The following is a 19,276-nucleotide window of genomic DNA, read 5'->3' as shown; positions in this document are numbered from 1 at the left end:
TTGATGAGACATTATTTGGACCAATAATTGTCCAAATAGGAAGGATTGTGCAATCTAGTTCACAGAAATTATTCAGGCATTCATCAGAAGCCCATGTTACATAGTTATAGAATCAAATCCCCAAAGAGAGGGGAAAGGAAAAAGAAACCAGATACAGTTTAAAATGCACTCAAACCAACTAACAAATTTTAATGTGATTATTGTCGAAAATGCATATCCACACTGTAATATCAAATAAAGGCTTAAATGCCCATTTACCTTAATTATTGTTTAAAAATATTATTGCTTATGGGACTTGAATATGTCCTTTATTGATGATGGATCAAAATATTAAAATCCCCAAAAAAGGGGGAAAAGAAAAATTAGATGTGATAGAAATTGAACATAATGTGAATAAAGATTTAAAAACAATGCTATTGTGTTGTTCCCTTTATGTATATATATATATATATATATATATACACATCCTTATAGTTATTTCAAATGTACATAAATATGCATGTATTCATACAGCACTGTACCAGTGCTAGATTTATTGGAGACCTGTATTTTCCATAATAACTGGAGCTTATGTCATATGTCACAGATGGAGATATATTATCTTACTCTTAAATCACAGGCTGTAGCATAAGATTGCAACTATGATATTGAAATATTAAATAAATGACTCACACATTGAGTCCAAAATACAACACAGTACAAATGCCCTTGCAATATTACATGTATAGCCTGCACTCAGAGACCGCTAATGAGAATATATTAAGATGATAACATATGTCGGATCCTGTGCAGATATATGTGTAAATATCCTATATATATTGCCAGTCCACAGTAATTAACTGTCCTATTGTACTGTATTATACTACACTGCTCAAAAAAAATAAAGGGAACACTTAAACAACACAATGTAATTCCAAGTCAATCACACTTCTGTGAAATCAAACTGTCCACTTAGGAAGCAACACTGATTGACAATCAATTTCACATGCTGTTGTGCAAATGGAATAGACAACAGGTGGAAATTATAGGCAATTAGCAAGACACCCCCAATAAAGGAGTTGTTCTGCAGGTGGTGACCACAGACCTCTTCTCAGCTCCTATGCTTTCTGGCTGATGTTTTGGTCACTTTTGAAAGCTGGTGGTGCCTTCACTCTAGTGGTAGCATGAGACGGAGTCTACAACCCACACAAGTGGCTCAGGTAGTGCAGCTCATCCAGGATGGCACATCAATGCGAGCTGTGGCAAGAAGGTTTGCTGTGTCTGTCAGCATAGTGTCCAGAGCATGGAGGCGCTACCAGGAGACAGGCCAGTACATCAGGAGACGTGGAGGAGGCCGTAGGAGGGCAACAACCCAGCAACAGGACCGCTACCTCCGCCTTTGTGCAAGGAGGAACAGGAGGAGCACTGCCAGAGCCCTGCAAAATGACCTCCAGCAAGCCACAAATGTGCATGTCTACTCAAACGATCAGAAACAGACTCCATGAGGGCCCGACGTCCACAGGTGGGGGTTGTGCTTACAGCCCAACATCGTGCAGGGCATTTGGCATTTGCCAGAGAACACCAAGATTGGCAAATTCGCCACTGGCGCCCTGTGCTCTTCACAGATGAAAGCAGGTTCTCACTGAGCATATGTGACAGAGTCTGGAGATGCCAAGGATAACATTCTGCTGCCTGCAACATCCTCCAGCATGACCGGTTTGGTAGTGGGTCAGTAATGGTGTGGGGTGGCATTTCTTTGGGGGGCCACACAGCCCTCCATGTGCTCGCCAGAGGTAGCCTGACTGCCATTAGGTACCGAGATGAGATCCTCAGACCCCTTGTGACACCATATGCTGGTGCGGTTGGCCCTGGGTTCCTCCCAATTCAAGACAATGCTAGACCTCATGTGGCTGGAGTGTGTCAGCAGTTCCTGCAAGACGAAGGCATTGATGCTATGGACTGGCCCGCCCTTTACCCAGACCTGAATCCAATTGAGCACATCTGGGACATCATGTCTCGCTCCATCCACCAACGCCACGTTACACCACAGACTGTCCAGGAGTTGGCGGATGCTTTAGTCCAGGTCTGGGAGGAGATCCCTCAGGAGACCATCCGCCACCTCATCAGGAGCATGCCCAGGCATTGCAGGGAGGTCATACAGGAACGTGGAGGCCACGCACACTACTGAGCCTCATTTTGACTTGTTTTAAGGACATTACATCAAAGTTGGATCAGCCTGTAGTGTGTTTTTCCACTTTAATTTTGAGTGTGACTCCAAATCCAGACCTCCATGGGTTAATAAATTTGATTTCCATTGATAATTTTTGTGTGATTTTGTTGTCAGCACATTCAACTATGTAAAGAACAAAGTATTTAATAAGAATATTTCATTCAATCAGATCTAGGATGTGTTGTTTAAGTGTTCCCTTTATTTTTTTGAGCACTGTATACTCAGTAAATCATAGTGATATTTAATATCCATTGATCATATCAATAATAAATATATAGAATAGGTAAATTAGTGTCTCCTGTGTACTGTATATGCACAGTGATTAACTATTATGCTGCACTGTATTGGATTGTGTTAAATCAGTGTCTCACAGCTGCACTTTATATCCACTCTCCGTGCTTGTAATGTATCGTTCCTAATGCACAGAGATACTTAAAAGATATGCAGGGTAGATATACTCCACTTATTTCTGCAATATTTGTGTGCATAGGTATTTAATATACACTGCAGATTAGCAGCAATTAGTGCTCATACTGCATGGTATCAAGTTATTTTATATGCATACCAAGAGACAATGCCCCTGTGTATAGAAGTTACACTGGATAATCACTCAAGCACAGAGACAGCGCAACATACACATAATGTCAGTATTAAGTTATTTTATATAGGTACCAGGAGACAGTGCCCCTATATATAGAGGTTACACTGAATGATCACTCAGGCACAGAGACAGCGCAGCATGCACACAGTGTAGCTATTGAGTTATTGTATATGGATACAAGGAGACAGTGCCCCTGTGTATAGAAGTTACACTGAATGATCACTCAGGCACAGAGACAGCGCAGCATACACATAATGTCAGTATTAAGTTATTTTATATGTATACCAGGAGACAGTGCCCCTGTATATAGAAGTTACAGTGAATGATCACTCAGGCACAAAGACAGCGCAGCATACACAAAGTGTCTAAAGGAGAAATCACGTTGTTCTCTTCTATATTTAATACAATTCCCCAGCCATCTCTCATGTGAAGTTAAACAGGAATCGTAACCCACAGCACATATATAAAGTGCTGATGATTATGAAGGACATGCTTTTAATAATTCTTCTGTAACTAAGACTTGTTTAGCTCCTATAGCCACTATAGTGCCCTGAGGAAGCTCAATAGGAGCGAAATGCGCATAGGCTTACTGCTATGTGTTCCCGAATTATATAAAAAATATTTCTATGTGCTAATGATACATGATATGCATTTGAGAATCAAGACATATAAGTAGGAGCTAAACAAGTCTTAGTTACAGTAGAATTATTAAACGCATGTCCTTCATATATACACATATATCTGCACAGGATCCGACATATGTTATCATCTTAATATATTCTCATTAGCGGTCTCTGAGTGCAGGCTATACATGTAATATTGCAAGGGCATTTGTACTGTGTTGTATTTTGGACTCAATGTGTGAGTCATTTATTTAGCAACAGTGTATCTTCTATCCTATGTCACAATACTAAGAACCATCTTACCACACATTTAGTCTGCAGGACTGGAATAGAGAATCATTGTTGCAATATTTCAACATCATAGTTGCAATCTTATGCTACAGCCTGTGATTTAAGAGTAAGATAATATATCTCCTTCTGTGGCATATGACATAAGCTCCAGTTATTATGGAAAATACAGGTCTCCAATAAATCTAGCACTGGTACAGTGCTGTATGAATATATGCATATTTATGTACATTTGAAATAACTATATATATATATATATATATATATATATATATATATATATTTATTTTGTGACAAGAACACTGGGATAGTGTTTGAGGGCAGGTATGTTTGTCCCAGGTTCTTGTCTTACATGTATTAGAAAAATGAAAACTTCTAGGAATATGTGTTGTTTTGTTAGAACCTTTTCAGTTTGTAGGAAAAGCTGGGTAAGGGCCCTGAAAGAGAGATGGGGCAAGTTCCAGACATTGGGCCCAGTTCGGGTCTTTGGCCTCACAGAAGGCTAATCAGGCTTTCAGCTGTGGAAGAGTGTTATAGAGCTGCTGGCCTGATTAGGGTGTGCAGACTGCCTGGGAAGACTGCAGGATCTCTGTGAGAGAAACACGCTTCCTGATACAAGTGAGCTATACAGTGTACTGGAGAACTCTGTGTTTTTTTGTTTAGTGATAGTTAGGAACATCTTGTGTTTAGTTAGTGCCGGACAGGCAAGGTATTTTCTTTTGGTGTTTGTTTTATTTTCTGTACAATAAAACTGGCTGGGGACAGTTGTACCAGAAACTGGACTTGTGTTGTTCCTCAGCTGCTGCGTGCTGCCATATACCCCAGGAAACGGCACCTTGCACCCTTACAGTGTTACAACTTGGTGTAGAATGCGAGCAGTCCGTTCTGCGCATAAGTGAAAGCAGCAGCTTTATGAGGCCTGCAGAAAACTGTGGTTTATGCAGATACAGCCCAGTGTGAAGTTGCTGAGACTCACCCCTGAGGGTTTGATATATGTCCTGGGTGAAAGCAGCTACAAAACCGCCTGAAAAATCTGTCGACATGGAGGAACTGTTTAAAGCCTTGCTGCAAGCTACAGCGGCTCAGCAAGAGGCCAACAGACAGCAGCAGGTGGCAATGGAGGAAAATTGGAGACTACAGCAGGAGGCCAACAGACAGCAGCAGGTGGCAATGGAGGAAAATAGGAGACAACAGCAGGCAGCTGTTGACGAACTTTACAGGCAACAGCGTCAGGATAGAGAGGCCTTAACAGAAGTGGTGCAGAGCCTTGCAGCCCGGATTGGAGATGTGGCCGTCAGTGCTCCGACCAGCTCTAGTTCTATACGGGCCAGTCACTTCCTGCAGAAAATGACAGAGGCTGATGATGTGGAGGCCTACCTGACCACGTTTGAAAGGACTGCCGAGCGTGAGAACTGGCCGAAAGCACAGTGGGCCAGTCTGCTGGCACCTTTCCTGCCAGGTGAGCCCCCAAAAAGCGTACTTTGATTTAAGCCCTGCTGAGGCTCGGGACTATGATAAACTAAAGACTGAGATCCTGACCCGCCTGGGAGTCACGCTGTCAGTACGAGCACAACGGGTGCACCGGTGGGTGTACGCCATGGAGAAGCCTCCTCGCTCCCAGATGCATGACCTTATTCAGCTAACAAAAAAATGGTTACAGCCAGAGACATTAACTGGTCCCCAGATGGTTGAAAGAGTCGTCATGGACTGCTACTTGAGATCTTTGCCCATGGTCCTGCGCAAGTGGGTGAGCCATGGAAACCTGGGTACTGCTGACCAATTAGTGGACATGGTAGAGAGGTATTTGGCAGCAGAGGAACTACTGATGACCACCCAGCAACCCATAGATCCTCGACAGCGCCCTTCAGTAAAGACTGGTAAGACAGTTCCTTGGGAAAATGTTGCTGGGCGGATAAGAGAACGCCAGGCTGGAGAGACTGTAAACACTGGCCCTGGAGACAGGCCAATGGGGCTAGAACGGTCTATGCTGCCCAAATGGGTTGATAATCGTGTGGTTAAATGTTTTAGGTGTGGTATGCCAGGTCATGTTATTGCCAATTGCCCAGTCATGCAAGAATCCATGCAATGTGATGCTGCCTTTGAATGTCGCAGAATGTCTTTCTTTGCTCGGTTAGCCTGTACTGTGGTACCTTCACCTGAGCTGGAAAAACAAATGTGTGATGTGTTCTTAGAGGGTAACCGGGTAGAGGCCTTGCTAGATTCAGGAAGTTTAGTTACCCTCGTGAAAGCTGGGTTAGTGAACCCCTTAAAGGTCCAGCAAATACCTATTGGGGTAACTTGCATACATGGGGATACCCAACATTATGTCACTGCTGAAGTGAATATAGAAACTTGTTGTGGGTCAGCAATTGTTAAAGTAGGACTGGTCCCCACCTTGGTGCATGAGGCCATAATAGGGAGGGATTTTCCTCATTTTTGGAAACTGTGGGAATCACGGTTATCAACAGATGTGAGAAGTAAAGAGCCAGTTGATAATACTGGTGATTTTATGAATGTACGTGTGTCTTCGGAACTTTCTGACCCTTTGCCTTTTGCTAGTTTGGCTGGGGAAGTGACAGATGGGGAGTCCAGTGAGGACCCTCTTGCTGGGAACAGAGACATAGTAGTTAGAACTGAAAGCGTGCCTGACCTGGAGGTAAAGAAGGATCTGTTTGCATCTGAACAGTTAAAGGATCCTACCTTAATAAAGGCTAGGGAGAATGTTAAGGTTGTTAATGGGGAACCTGTGGTACCAGGTGACAGGGTTACATATCCCCACATGGCCATCTGTAATGAGCTCTTGTACCACATTGTCAAAAGGGGTGAGGATGTGGTGGTACAGCTGGTAGTTCCTCAGCCTTATCGGAGAACGGTACTAGATTTAGCTCATAGTCACGTTACCGCAGGACATTTAGGGGCAGAAAAAAAACACTGAAAGAGTTTTACAAAGGTTCTTTTGGCCAGGGATTTATAAAGAAGTGTCTGAATACTGTTCTTCCTGTCCTGAATGCCAGTATCATGCCCCTAGACCCCATTTCAGGAGCCCACTAGTTCCCATGCCTATTATAGAGGTCCCGTTGGACAGAATAGCCATGAATCTCGTGGGGCCCTTGTTAAAGTCTGCTCGGGGCCATCAGTATATCCTGGTAATTATGGACTATGCCACTCGATATCCTGAGGCTGTCCCTTTACGCACTATCACAACCAAGGCAATAGCTAGGGAGCTGGTGCAGGTTTTTAGTAGAGTGGGAATACCAAAAGAAATTTTGACTGACCAAGGTACTCCATTTATGTCAAGGATCATGAAGGAATTGTGCAAATTATTTAAGGTCACTCACCTCAGGACGTCCATCTACCATCCCCAGACGGGTTGGTGTAAAGGTTTAATAAAACATTAAAAAGTATGTTAAAAAAGGTTGTTGAGAGAGATGGGAAAAACTGGGATTGTTTGTTGCCCTACTTGTTAATGGCCATCAGAGAAGTTCCTCAGTCCTCTACGGGGTTTTCTCCATTTGATTTGTTGTATGGTAGACACCCCAGAGGGCTGTTGGACATTGCCAAAGAGACGTGGGAAGGACAGCCCACTCCTTATAGAAGTGTTATTGAACATGTATCACAAATGCAGGATAGGATTGCAGCCGTGGTACCTATTGTCAGAGAGCACATGGAACAGGCCCAAAGTGCTCAACAGAGGGTATATAACCGGAGTGCCAAGATACGGGAATTTGCTCCTGGAGATAGAGTTCTTGCTTTGGTACCCACTGTGGAAAGCAAATTCCTAGCTAAATGGCAGGGTCCATTTGAGATTAGGGAAAAAGTGAATGAGGTTAATTACAAAGTATACCAGCCAGGAAAGAGAAAACCCGAACAAATCTACCATGTTAACTTAATCAAACCCTGGAAAGATAGGTTGTCTCTGTCAGCGGAGCCTTGCCCTTCGGTGTCTTCACCTCGGTTGCTTCCCACAGTAAAGGTGTCAGAGACATTATCAGCTGACCAGAACAATCAGGTTAAAGAATTTCTCATCCAAAATAGAGAGATATTTTCAGAGCTGCCTGGCCGAACGACCATAATAAAACATGACATTGTCACAGAACCAGGGGTCAGGGTTCATTTAAAGCCATATAGGATTCCTGAAGCGCAGCGAGAAGCTGTTACTAAAGAAGATAAAACCATGTTAGAACTTGGAGTCATAGAGGAATCTAACAGTGAGTGGTCCAGTCCCATAGTTCTCATCCCGAAGCCCGACGGTAGCATACGCTTCTGTAATGACTTTCGTAAGTTAAATGAGGTGTCCAAGTTTGACGCGTACCCCATGCCCCGTGTGGATGAGCTTATAGAAAGGCTGGGAACAGGTTTCTCACCACGTTGGACCTGACCAAAGGTTACTGGCAAATACCTTTATCTGATAGCGCAAAAGAAAAAACAGCCTTTTCGGTTCCGGAGGGGCTGTACCAGTATAAGATGTTACCCTTTGGGTTGCATGGGGCTCCAGCAACCTTTCAACAGGCGATGGATAAAATTTTGAGGCCCCATAGAAAATATGCAGCTGCCTATTTGGATGATGTGGTAATTCACAGTACAGACTGGGGGTCCCATTTGGTTAAAGTACAAGCAGTACTGGACTCAGAGGCAGGGTTAACTGCTAACCCAAAGAAGTGCTGCCTCGCAATGGAGGAGGTCAAATACTTGGGCTTCACCATAGGCAGAGGTCTAATTAGGCCCCAATTGAATAAAATTGATGCTATTCAAAACTGGCCTCGTCCAGTGAATAAAAAATAGGTATGGGCTTTATTGGGAATAACTGGGTACTATAGATGGTTTCTTCCCAATTTTGTGACCACAGCAGTGCCGTTGTCAGACCTTACCAAAGGGAAGCAGTTAAATATGGTTAAATGGAACCCTGATGCAGAAAAAGCGTTCCAAGCGTTAAAAGTGGCTTTGTGTTCACATCCGGTATTGAGAACACCAGATTTTTCAAAAGAATTTGTGGTACAGACAGATGCCTCAGAGGTAGGGATAGGTGCTGTGCTGTCCCACACCAGAGATGGGGACGAACACCCTATCATTTATTTGAGTAGGAAACTCAATGAGCATGAAAAAAGGTATGCCATTGTGGAAAAGGAGGCTTTGGCCATTAAGTGGGCACTAGATACCTTGAGATATTACCTCTTGGGTAGACAATTCAGACTAGTGACGGATCATGCCCCTTTAAAATGGATGGATGTAAATAGAGGCAAGAATGCTCGTGTAACTAGATGGTTTCTAGCGTTGCAGGATTTTAAGTTTACTGTCGAACATAGACCGGGTACACAATTGGCCAACGCAGATGCATTGTCCCGCATCTTCTGTTTGGGGGCTACAAGTGTTCCGGCCCCTAGGTCGAAACAGGGGAGGGGGATATGTGACAAGAACACTGGGATAGTGTTTGAGGGCAGGTATGTTTGTCCCAGGTTCTTGTCTTACATGTATTAGAAAAATGAAAACTTCTAGGAATGTTTTGTTAGAACCTTTTCAGTTTGTTGGGAAAGCTGGGTAAGGGCCCTGAAAGAGAGATGGGGCAAGTTCCAGACATTGGGCCCAGTTCGGGTCTTTGGCCTCACAGAAGGCTAATCAGGCTTTCAGCTGTGGAAGAGTGTTATAGAGCTGCTGGCCTGATTAGGTTGTGCAGACTGCCTGGGAAGACTGCAGGATCTCTGTGAGAGAAACACGCTTCCTGATACAAGGGAGCTATACAGTGTTTACTGGAGAGCTCTGTGTTTTTTGTTTAGTGATAGTTAGGAACATCTTGTGTTTAGTTAGTGCCGGACAGGCAAGGTATTTTCTTTTGGTGTTTGTTTTATTTTCTGTACAATAAAACTGGTTGGGGCCAGTTGTACCAGAAACTGGACTTGTGTTGTTCCTCAGCTGCTGCGTGCTGCCATATACCCCAGGAAACGGCACCTTGCACCCTTACAGTGTTACAATATATATATAAAGGGAACTATATAAAGGGAACAACACAATAGCATTGTTTTTAAATCTTTATTCACATTATGTTCAATTTCTGTCACATCTAATTTTTTTTTTCCCCCTTTTTTTTTGGATTTGAATATTTCGCTTCATCATCAATAAAGGACATATTCAAGTCCCATAAGCAATAATAATTTTAAACAATAATTAAGGTCAATAGGCATTTAAGCCTTTATTTGATATTACAGTGTGGAAATGCATTTTCGACAATAATCACATTAAAATTTGTTAGTTGGTTTGAGTGCACCTTAAACTGTATCTGGTTTCTTTTTCCTTTCCCCTCTCTTTGGGGATTTGATTCTTTAACCTTATCTAAACCAGTTGGTAGCACCTTTATGAGACTTCACACCTGTTGCATATACATATGTGAATCCCTAAAACAGGGGCTTAATTGGATATGATGAAAGGCACCCCAGCTTTGTAATACACACTCTAATACATTTATCTCGGTGCGGGTTACCCTCCAGACTTGGTAGGAGCTTTTTGCTTGACCAGTATTGGAACTCCTAGATAGTTACATAGTTGTTGAGGTTGAAAAAAGACAAATTTGTCCATCGAGTTCAACCTATATATTACAGGTTGTATACTTGGATATCTTTTTCTGCTAAAAATTTGTCTAAACAAGTCTTGAACTTATCTATTGTGTCAGCTATTACAACCTTCTCCGGCAGAGAATTTCAAATCTTTACCGCCCTCACAGTGAATAACCCTTTTTCTTCGCTGGGTGTTGAACATCCTTTCCTCTAACCTTAGTGGGTGGCCACGCGTTCCTTGTACAGATCTCTTGATAAACAAATAGCCTGATAATTCCCAATATTGCCACTTAATGTATTTGTACATATTAAGCTCATCTTCGCTTATTCGCCTCTTTTGTAATGTAAACATATTGAACCTAGTTAGCCTTTCATTATAGTCCAACGACTCTATGCCCCTAATTATTTTTGTTGCTCTTCTCTGAACTTTTTTAGGTTCCAATGTCTTTTTTTTTATAGTGAGGGGCACAATACTGTACACAGTATTCCAAATATGGCCGTACCAATGATTTATATCATGGGAGGATTATACTTTCCTTCCTTGTCTCAATCCCCTGTTTAATGCATGCTAACACCTTATTAGCCTTCGCTACTGCACAGGATCAATTGCTACAGCGAGATCAAGGAAGATTAAGATCATACAATTACCTACAGTATATCTTTTGCAACTGGGAAGTTCAGTAAGCAAATTCATCTCAGATTTTTCAGTATTATGTAGTCTCTTGCATTTTAACTGGAAGGAATAAAAAATAGAGTTGATAGACAGGGTTCCAGCTGGCTTACAACCACTTTCTCAATAACTATCCTAAGGTTCATAATGGTCTGTAATTAATGATAAAATGTGACCTTTATTATGCCTGACATTCATTCATACTTGTAAGAATGTGGCAAGCTCTAGTTATGCTGAGGGCATTGGGGAACATTGTTGATATAACAGAGATCAGAAAAGAGAAACATTGCAGAGAAAATATAAATACTCTACTTACTTCATATCAATTACATAATTGTGAACTATTGTTTGTAATAAATTTATGTTTTTCAAACAGTATCATATGTACACCCTAAAATTCAGTTAAAAGTTTGATATATACTAACACATCATACAAGTTTTGGTAATGGAGTTCTATTGCTATATGTCTAATGGGCATATCAGAACCATTTCAATCCGTATTGATCTAGATATCCAAAGAGTACTTAAATGTTTGTATGTTAGACTCTCTTCTAACAAACTGCCTGACCGGCATATGTAGTCAATGCAAGTTCAAGTTAATAGTTCTGATTATCCTTAAACTGCAGAGATGGTGTCCAACATAAAGTATATATGGTATTCATCCTTCCTTGGTCTCTGTGTGTAACGCAAGGGCAGCCCGTTTTATTCCCCACAAGCTGTGGTCCACAGCAAGATGTTTTCATTGCAAGTCCTGCATGTCTTCTATTAGCTGAATCCTGTATGCATCTATCTTTATGCTCCTCCACTTGGTTCCCACCTACACGATTCACACAATCTGGCCTTCATCAGGGATGAACCACTTGTTTCCTTTAAACACTTATCTAGGGGTTACTGGTATTTAATTTGTTCATGCTATAATATTAAAGCCGTTATAAAGAATGCTGCATTGTCTTTTCTCATTAACTTTGATGTAGATTTACTAAAAGCTTCTAAAAATGAAACGTGGTGTTGTTGCCCATAGAAACCAGATTCTAGCTATCATTTCCATATTGCATCCTAGGAAATGATAGACAGAATCTGATCAGTTGCTAAGGGCAAATCACCACTTTTAATGCAAGAAAATAGCACTACTGCGCACGTTAATGTGTGACTTGCTCAAATAAAAGGTCTAGGTTTAACCGTAATACAAAAACTGACGAGTGCCGTTAAGAATTGTGAGAAGTCACAAAAAACAATCAGTATTAATGCAAATATGCTTATACCACAACTTTAATATAAAAACAGTATTAAGTGAATATTATCTCAAGCAAAATAATAGTTAAGCTTCTTTCTGGTCTGGTGGTATAGTGTGGATATAATAAATTAAATCCAGATGATTGCTGGACTGAGCAGCTGATAATTTCCCTACTCTAATGGCACAAGATTCCTCCAGTAATCAGCAGCGTTGCGCATCGTCTCCTGTGTGCTTCAGCATCTTCTCCTTGCTAGCAGATTCCGTCTTTGTGCTCTACTAAAGCAGATGATTGACATGTACTGTAAATCACTGGAGTGACTGGTTGCTCAATATTTTGAAATTCAAATATGATCTCTTATACGGTGCCTTTTATAAAATACCATAGGTCTCAATGAGTTACTAGAACAAGCCTGATGAACCTGTGGCTCTCCAGCTGTTGTGAAACTACAAATCCCAGCATGCCCTGCCACAGTTTTGTTATAGGGAATGCTAAAACTGTGGCAGGGCATGCTGGGACGTGTAGTTCCACAACAGCTGGAGAGCCACAGGTTGGTCAGGCCTGTACTAGAAGTTGGCTTTAGTCTTTAGGGACTGTTCTTAGAGACTCCTATAAAAATTAGTCATAGGTATGGGGGAAAAATAGTTCTTAAAAAGGAGACATTTTGCTGAAAGACTGTTTCTTAGACGCTACCATTGACCAACAGTATTTTTGGTCTTTTGCTCCAGTTTATATCAAATCTAATGTTTCCCTGGACAGAGATGGAAAGCTTTATTTTTGGTTAGCATCAGGAGGACCTTCAAGCACATATTGGAATTAATTTTCTTTAGATTATTTTTTCTATTTTTTACAAGTATTCTATTGAGGTAACTTCATCTTTCCCGTTTTTCCTGATTTTTAAGATTTCATATCACTCAATACGTTTTTTTGGTTTTTGCTCGACTAGGTTTAGTGTGTTTTTATCAAATTTTGCCTGGGCTTTTGTATCCTAGAAAATGGAAGTCTGGAAGTTTTTGTTCTTTCTTTCAAAATTAAATTCATTCATGAGAACAGAGGAACTTTTGAAAAATGTTTTTTATGTATTATTAAAAAAAATTTGTAATGCAATGCGGGGTATATTTTCAAAGCTCAAAGAGATCAAACCGCCAAACATAAAAAAAACAGTCTCTGCTTTAAGTATTACAGGCTGTGTTTGAAAAATGACAGTTAGGAGCTCAGTGGCTAGTACTTTATCTTTCTCCAAACTTTGATAAATAACCCCCCCCCCCTCAATATTCCTTTGGAAACGAACTGTTCAATTTGAAATGAAACATCTACAGATATGTTCTCATACAGCTTGCCTCAATACGCCGTGCAGTGGGAGCTGCCTGGCTGAGTGAGCTGACAGGTCTTGTGCGTCCTATTCACATCGTTTTGCTAATACAGTAAGATGCTTTTTAAGGGAAAAAGTCACAACAAAATGAAGCTACAGAGTCAAGCCACAGTACAGCGTAACTAAAATGGCTGTTAAGGTGCCAGGAGGCTAGATGTATGTGGTCACATCTGTAAGATGGCTACATCACGCCATAGTTTGTATTTTATTACCATTTTTCTAACTTGAACATTTTGGTCTCTAAACTATCAATTATGTAAGTGTAATTGTAGTTAAATGACTTGACATTTTTTATCCTATATGGGCAAATCTGACACTACAAAAGTTTCTGTTAATAAGGGATAAATGTAATATGGAAAAGCAAAGTGTAATAGACCTTAGTGCTTCACAATACGTTGCTCCCTATATAATACCTTGTTCTACTCGGGAACAGAATTTCTAGAAAAATAGGAATTTAAGGTAGCACATTCGGCACTGCTCAAGCAATATAATCCATTTTTTAAAATTAGTGTGGTAAAACATATCTTCCTTATAATAGCAAGGTATGAAATAAAATGAAAGGTGGAGGATTTACCAAACTCATCTTGAAATAGGTACCCTTAAAGTTTGTGAACCCTTCAGAATTGTCTATATGTCTGTTGAAATTTGGCCTAAAACTACCTCAGGTTTCACACATGTCCTAAAAGTAGATAGAGAACCAAATCAACCAAATGAGACAAATTAGGAAATTTTTTGTTGAGGAAAATGATCCAATATCACATACTGTATTTGTGAGCAGCAAAAGTATGTGAACCTTTGCTTTCAGTTTCTGGTATGACCCCCTTGTGCAGCAATAACTGCTTGGAAACGTTTTATGGTAATTGTTGATTAGTCCTGAACATCAGCTTGTAGGAATTTTACCCCATTCCGTCATATAAAACAGCTTCAACTCTGTTATGTTTGTGGGTTTCCTCCCATGAATTGCTCACTTCAGGTCCTTCCACAATATTTCCATTGGATTAAGGTCAGGACTTTGACGTGGCCATGCCAAAACTTGAAATGTATTCTTCTTTAACCATTCTTTGGTCGAATGACTTGTGTGCTTTGGGTAATTGTCTTGCTGCATGACCCACGTTCTCTTGAAAGCCAGCTCATGGACAGATGTCCTGACATTTTCCTTTAGAATATACTGGTATAATTCATTATCCCATCAATGATGGCAAGTTGTCCTGGGCCAGATGCAGAAAAACAGTCCCATACCATGACACCACCACCGTGTTTCTCAGATGGTATGAAGTGTTCTCCAAACAAAAAGCTTTTAATTTAAACCAAAAAGCTCTATTTTATACTCATAAGTCCACAAAACATAGGGGCAGATGTATTAACCTGGAGAAGGCATAAGGAAGTGATAAACCAGTGATATGTGAAAGGTGATAAAAACACCAGCCAATCAGATCCTAACTGTTAATTTACATAATGGAGCTGATTGGCTGGTGCCTTTATCACCTTGCACATATCACTGGTTTATCACTTCCTTATGCCTTCTCCAGGTTAATACATCTGCCCCATTGTTCCAGAAGCCTTCTGGCTTCTCCAGGTGATCTTTAGCAAACTGCAGACAGGCAGCAATGTTCTTTTTGGAGAGCAGCAGCTTTCCCCTTGCAATCCTACCATGCACACCACTGTTGTTCAGTGTTCAATGTCCTCCTGATGGTCGATTCATGAACACAGGCTTGGACTGGCCCACAGGGGTACTGGGGAAACCACCGGTGGGCCCCACTGCCTGGGGGTCCACCTCCTGCTCTAAGGATCAGGTTCTAGACTGTGCACTTGAATTATATATTATACATGTTACCTTATACTGGACTATTATGTATTTTCTACAGTGTATTGCTGTTATTAATCTGTTATTAATATGGTACATTGTCATGCATGCAGCAGCTGAATTTACTGTATATATTTATGAAGGGGCCCAGACATTGCACTCTCTAATGACTGGCCACACCATTAAACATGGGCCCCTATCACTGCATTCCCCCGGTGGGCCCTACATGCCCCAGTCCGACACTGCATGAACATTAGCTAATGTGAGAAAGGCCTTCAGTTGCCAAGGTTACCTTGGGTTCCTTTGTGACCTTGCAAACAATTAGACACCTTGCTCTTGGCGTGATCTTTGTTGGTTGACCACTCCAGGGAAGGGTAATAATGGTCTGGAATTACCTCCATTCGTACACAATCTGTCTAACTGTTGATTGGTGGAGTCCAAACTCTTATCAGGTGGTTTAGTAACCTTTTCCAATCTGATGAGCATCAGCAATTCTTCTTCAGAGGTCCTCAGAAATCGCTTTTGTTTATGGCATGATACAGTTCCACAAATATGTGTTGTGAACATCAGACTTTGATAGATCCCTGTTCTTTTTAAAAGACAGGATGTCCTCTCACACTAGGTAATCCCATAGATTGAAAATACCTGACTAATTTCACCTAATTTTAAAATATCTGCTAAGCCTAAAGGTTCACATACTTTTACCATTCACAGATATGTGATTTTTCCCAATAAAAAAATGAGCACATCTATTTTTTTGTCTCATTTGTTTAATTTGGTTCTCTTTATCTACTTTTAGGACTTGTGTGAAATCTGAGGTAGTTTTAGGCCACATTTCAGCAGAAAATAGGATTTTAATACCTACCGGTAAATCCTTTTCTCTTAGTCCGTAGAGGATGCTGGGTACTCCAAAAGGACCATGGGGTATAGACGGGATCCGCAGGAGACATGGGCACTTTAAGACTTTAAATGGGTGTGAACTGGCTCCTCCCTCTATGCCCCTCCTCCAGACCTCAGTTATAGGAACTGTGCCCAGGGAGACGGACATTTCGAGGAAAGGATTTTTGTTAACCAAGGGTGAGACACATACCAGTCCACAACACACCGTACAACATGGCATTCAACTAACCAGTTAACAGCATGAACCAAAACAATCAGCAACAGGCTGATTGAACCAAAACACAACCTTTGTGTAACCAAAGCAATAACTAATAACAAGTACTGCAGATAGAGTCCGCACTGGGACGGGCGCCCAGCATCCTCTACGGACTAAGAGAAAAGGATTTACCGGTAGGTATTAAAATCCTATTTTCTCATTCGTCCTAGAGGATGCTGGGGACTCCAAAAGGACCATGGGGTCTATACCAAAGCTCCAGACCGGGCGGGAAAGTGCGGATGACTCTGCAGCACCGATTGAGCAAACATGAGGTCCTCATCAGCCAGGGTATCAAACTTGTAGAATTTTGCAAAAGTGTTTGAACCCGACCAAGTAGCTGCTCGGCAAAGTTGTAATGCCGAGACACCCCTGGCAGCCGCCCAAGACAAGCCCACCTTCCCAGTGGAATGGCCTTTACCGATTTCGGTAACGGCAAACCAGTCGTAGAATGAGCATGCTGAATCGTATTACAAATCCAGCATGCAATAGTCTGCTTAGAAGCAGGAGCCCCAATCTTGTTGGAAGCATACAGGACAAACAGTGCCTCAATTTTCCTGATACAAGCCGTTCTGGCTACAAAAATTTTCAAAGCTCTGACCACATCGAGAGACTTTGAATCACCCAAGGCTTCAGAAGCCACAGGAACTACAATAGGTTGAAATGAAGAAACCACCTTAGGGAGGAATTGTTGACGCATCCTCAACTCCGCTCTATCCACATGAAAAACCAAATAGGGGCTTTTGTGAGACAAAGCCGCCAATTCCGACACCCGCCTCGCGGATGCCAAGGCCAATAGCATGACCACTTTCCAAGTGAGGAATTTCAGCTCAACCTTTTGTAAAGGTTCAAACCAATGTGAGGTAAGGAACTGTAACACCACGTTAAGGTCCCATGGTGCCACAAATGGAGGTTGGATGTGCAGCACACCCTTCACGAAAGTCTGTACTTCTGGAAGAGAGGCCAATTCCCTTTGAAAGAAAATTGATAACGCCGAAATCTGCACTTTAATAGATCCTAACTTTAGGCCCGCCTCAACACCAGCTTGCAAAAAATAAGAATTTACTTACCAATAATTCTATTTCTCGTAGTCCGTAGTGGATGCTGGGGACTCCGTAAGGACCATGGGGAATAGCGGCTCCGCAGGAGACTGGGCACATCTAAAGAAAGCTTTAGGACTATCTGGTGTGCACTGGCTCCTCCCCCTATGACCCTCCTCCAAGTCTCAGTTAGGATACTGTGCCCGGACGAGCGTACACAATAAGGAAGGATTTTGAATCCCGGGTAAGACTCATACCAGCCACACCAATCACACTGTACAACTTGTGATCTGAACCCAGTTAACAGCATGATAACAGAGGAGCCTCTAGAAAAGATGGCTCACTACAGCAATAACCCGATTTTTTGGTAACAATAACTATGTACCAGTATTGCAGACAATCCGCACTTGGGATGGGCGCCCAGCATCCACTACGGACTACGAGAAATAGAATTATCGGTAAGTAAATTCTTATTTTCTCTAACGTCCTAAGTGGATGCTGGGGACTCCGTAAGGACCATGGGGATTATACCAAAGCTCCCAAACGGGCGGGAGAGTGCGGATGACTCTGCAGCACCAATTGAGAGAACTCCAGGTCCTCCTCAGCCAGGGTATCAATTTTGTAGAATTTTACAAACGTATTTGCTCCTGACCAAGTAGCTGCTCGGCAAAGTTGTAAAGCCGAGACCCCTCGGGCAGCCGCCCAAGATGAGCCCACCATCCTTGTGGAGTGGGCATTTACAGATTTTTGGCTGTGGCAGGCCTGCCACAGAATGTGCAAGCTGAATTGTACTACAAATCCAATGAGCAATAGTCTGCTTAGAAGCAGGAGCACCCAGCTTGTTGGGTGCATACAGGATAAACAGCGAGTCAGATTTTCTGACTCCAGCCGTCCTGGAAACATATTTTCAGGGCCCTGACAACGTCTAGCAACTTGGAGTCCTCCAAGTCCCTAGTAGCCGCAGGCACCACAATAGGTTGGTTCAGGTGAAACGCTGAAACCACCTTAGGGAGAAACTGAGGACGAGTCCTCAATTCCGCCCTGTCCGAATGGAAAATCAGATAAGGGCTTTTACAAGATAAAGCCGCCAATTCTGACACGCGCCTGGCCCAGGCCAGGGCCAACAGCATGACCACTTTCCATGTGAGATATTTTAACTCCACAGATTTAAGTGGTTCAAACCAATGTGACTTTTGGAACCCAAAAAACTACATTGAGATCCCAAAGTGCCACTGGAGGCACAAAAGGAGGCTGTATATGCAGTACCCCTTTTACAAACGTCTGAACTTCAGGGACTGAAGCTAGTTCTTTTTGGAAGAAAATTGACAGGGCCGAAATTTGAAGCTTAATGGACCCCAATTTCAGGCCCATAGACACTCCTGTTTGCAGGAAATGTAGGAATCGACCCAGTTGAATTTCCTCCGTCGGGCCTTACTGGCCTCGCACCACGCAACATATTTTCGCCAAATGCGGTGATAATGTTTTGCGGTTACATCCTTCCTGGCTTTGATCAGGATAGGGATGACTTCATCCGGAATGCCTTTTTTCCTTCAGGATCCGGCGTTCAACCGCCATGCCGTCAAACGCAGCCGCGGTAAGTCTTGGAACAGACAGGGTCCTTCTTGGAGCAGGTCCCTTCTTAGAGGTAGAGGCCAAGGATCCTCCGTGAGCACCTCTTTAAGTTCCGGTTACCAAGTCCTTCTTGGCCAATCCGGAGCCACGAATATAGTGCTTACTCC

General features: G+C 42.2%; 1 protein-coding gene across 8 annotated transcripts in view; it reads right to left on the bottom strand.

The window, feature by feature from the left end:
* Positions 1-19,276, bottom strand: part of ADAD1 (adenosine deaminase domain containing 1) — a 660,856-nt gene that overhangs the window by 35,778 nt on the left and 605,802 nt on the right. For 6 of the 8 annotated variants that reach the window (XM_063920281.1, XM_063920280.1, XM_063920279.1 and 3 more), the window contains exon 12: positions 10,919-10,999. In XM_063920281.1, coding sequence (XP_063776351.1) covers positions 10,919-10,999 — 81 coding nt within the window. Of the gene's footprint in view, positions 1-10,914; positions 11,000-19,276 lie in introns of all 8 variants that reach the window. The other 2 variants (XM_063920277.1, XM_063920276.1) reach the window with 1 other exon arrangement.

Source organism: Pseudophryne corroboree, chromosome 1, assembly GCF_028390025.1.
Source record: "Pseudophryne corroboree isolate aPseCor3 chromosome 1, aPseCor3.hap2, whole genome shotgun sequence".
NCBI lineage: Eukaryota > Metazoa > Chordata > Amphibia > Anura > Myobatrachidae > Pseudophryne > Pseudophryne corroboree.
Note: the sequence above shows the minus strand (reverse complement) of the source record. Positions and strands in the feature narration are given on the sequence as shown.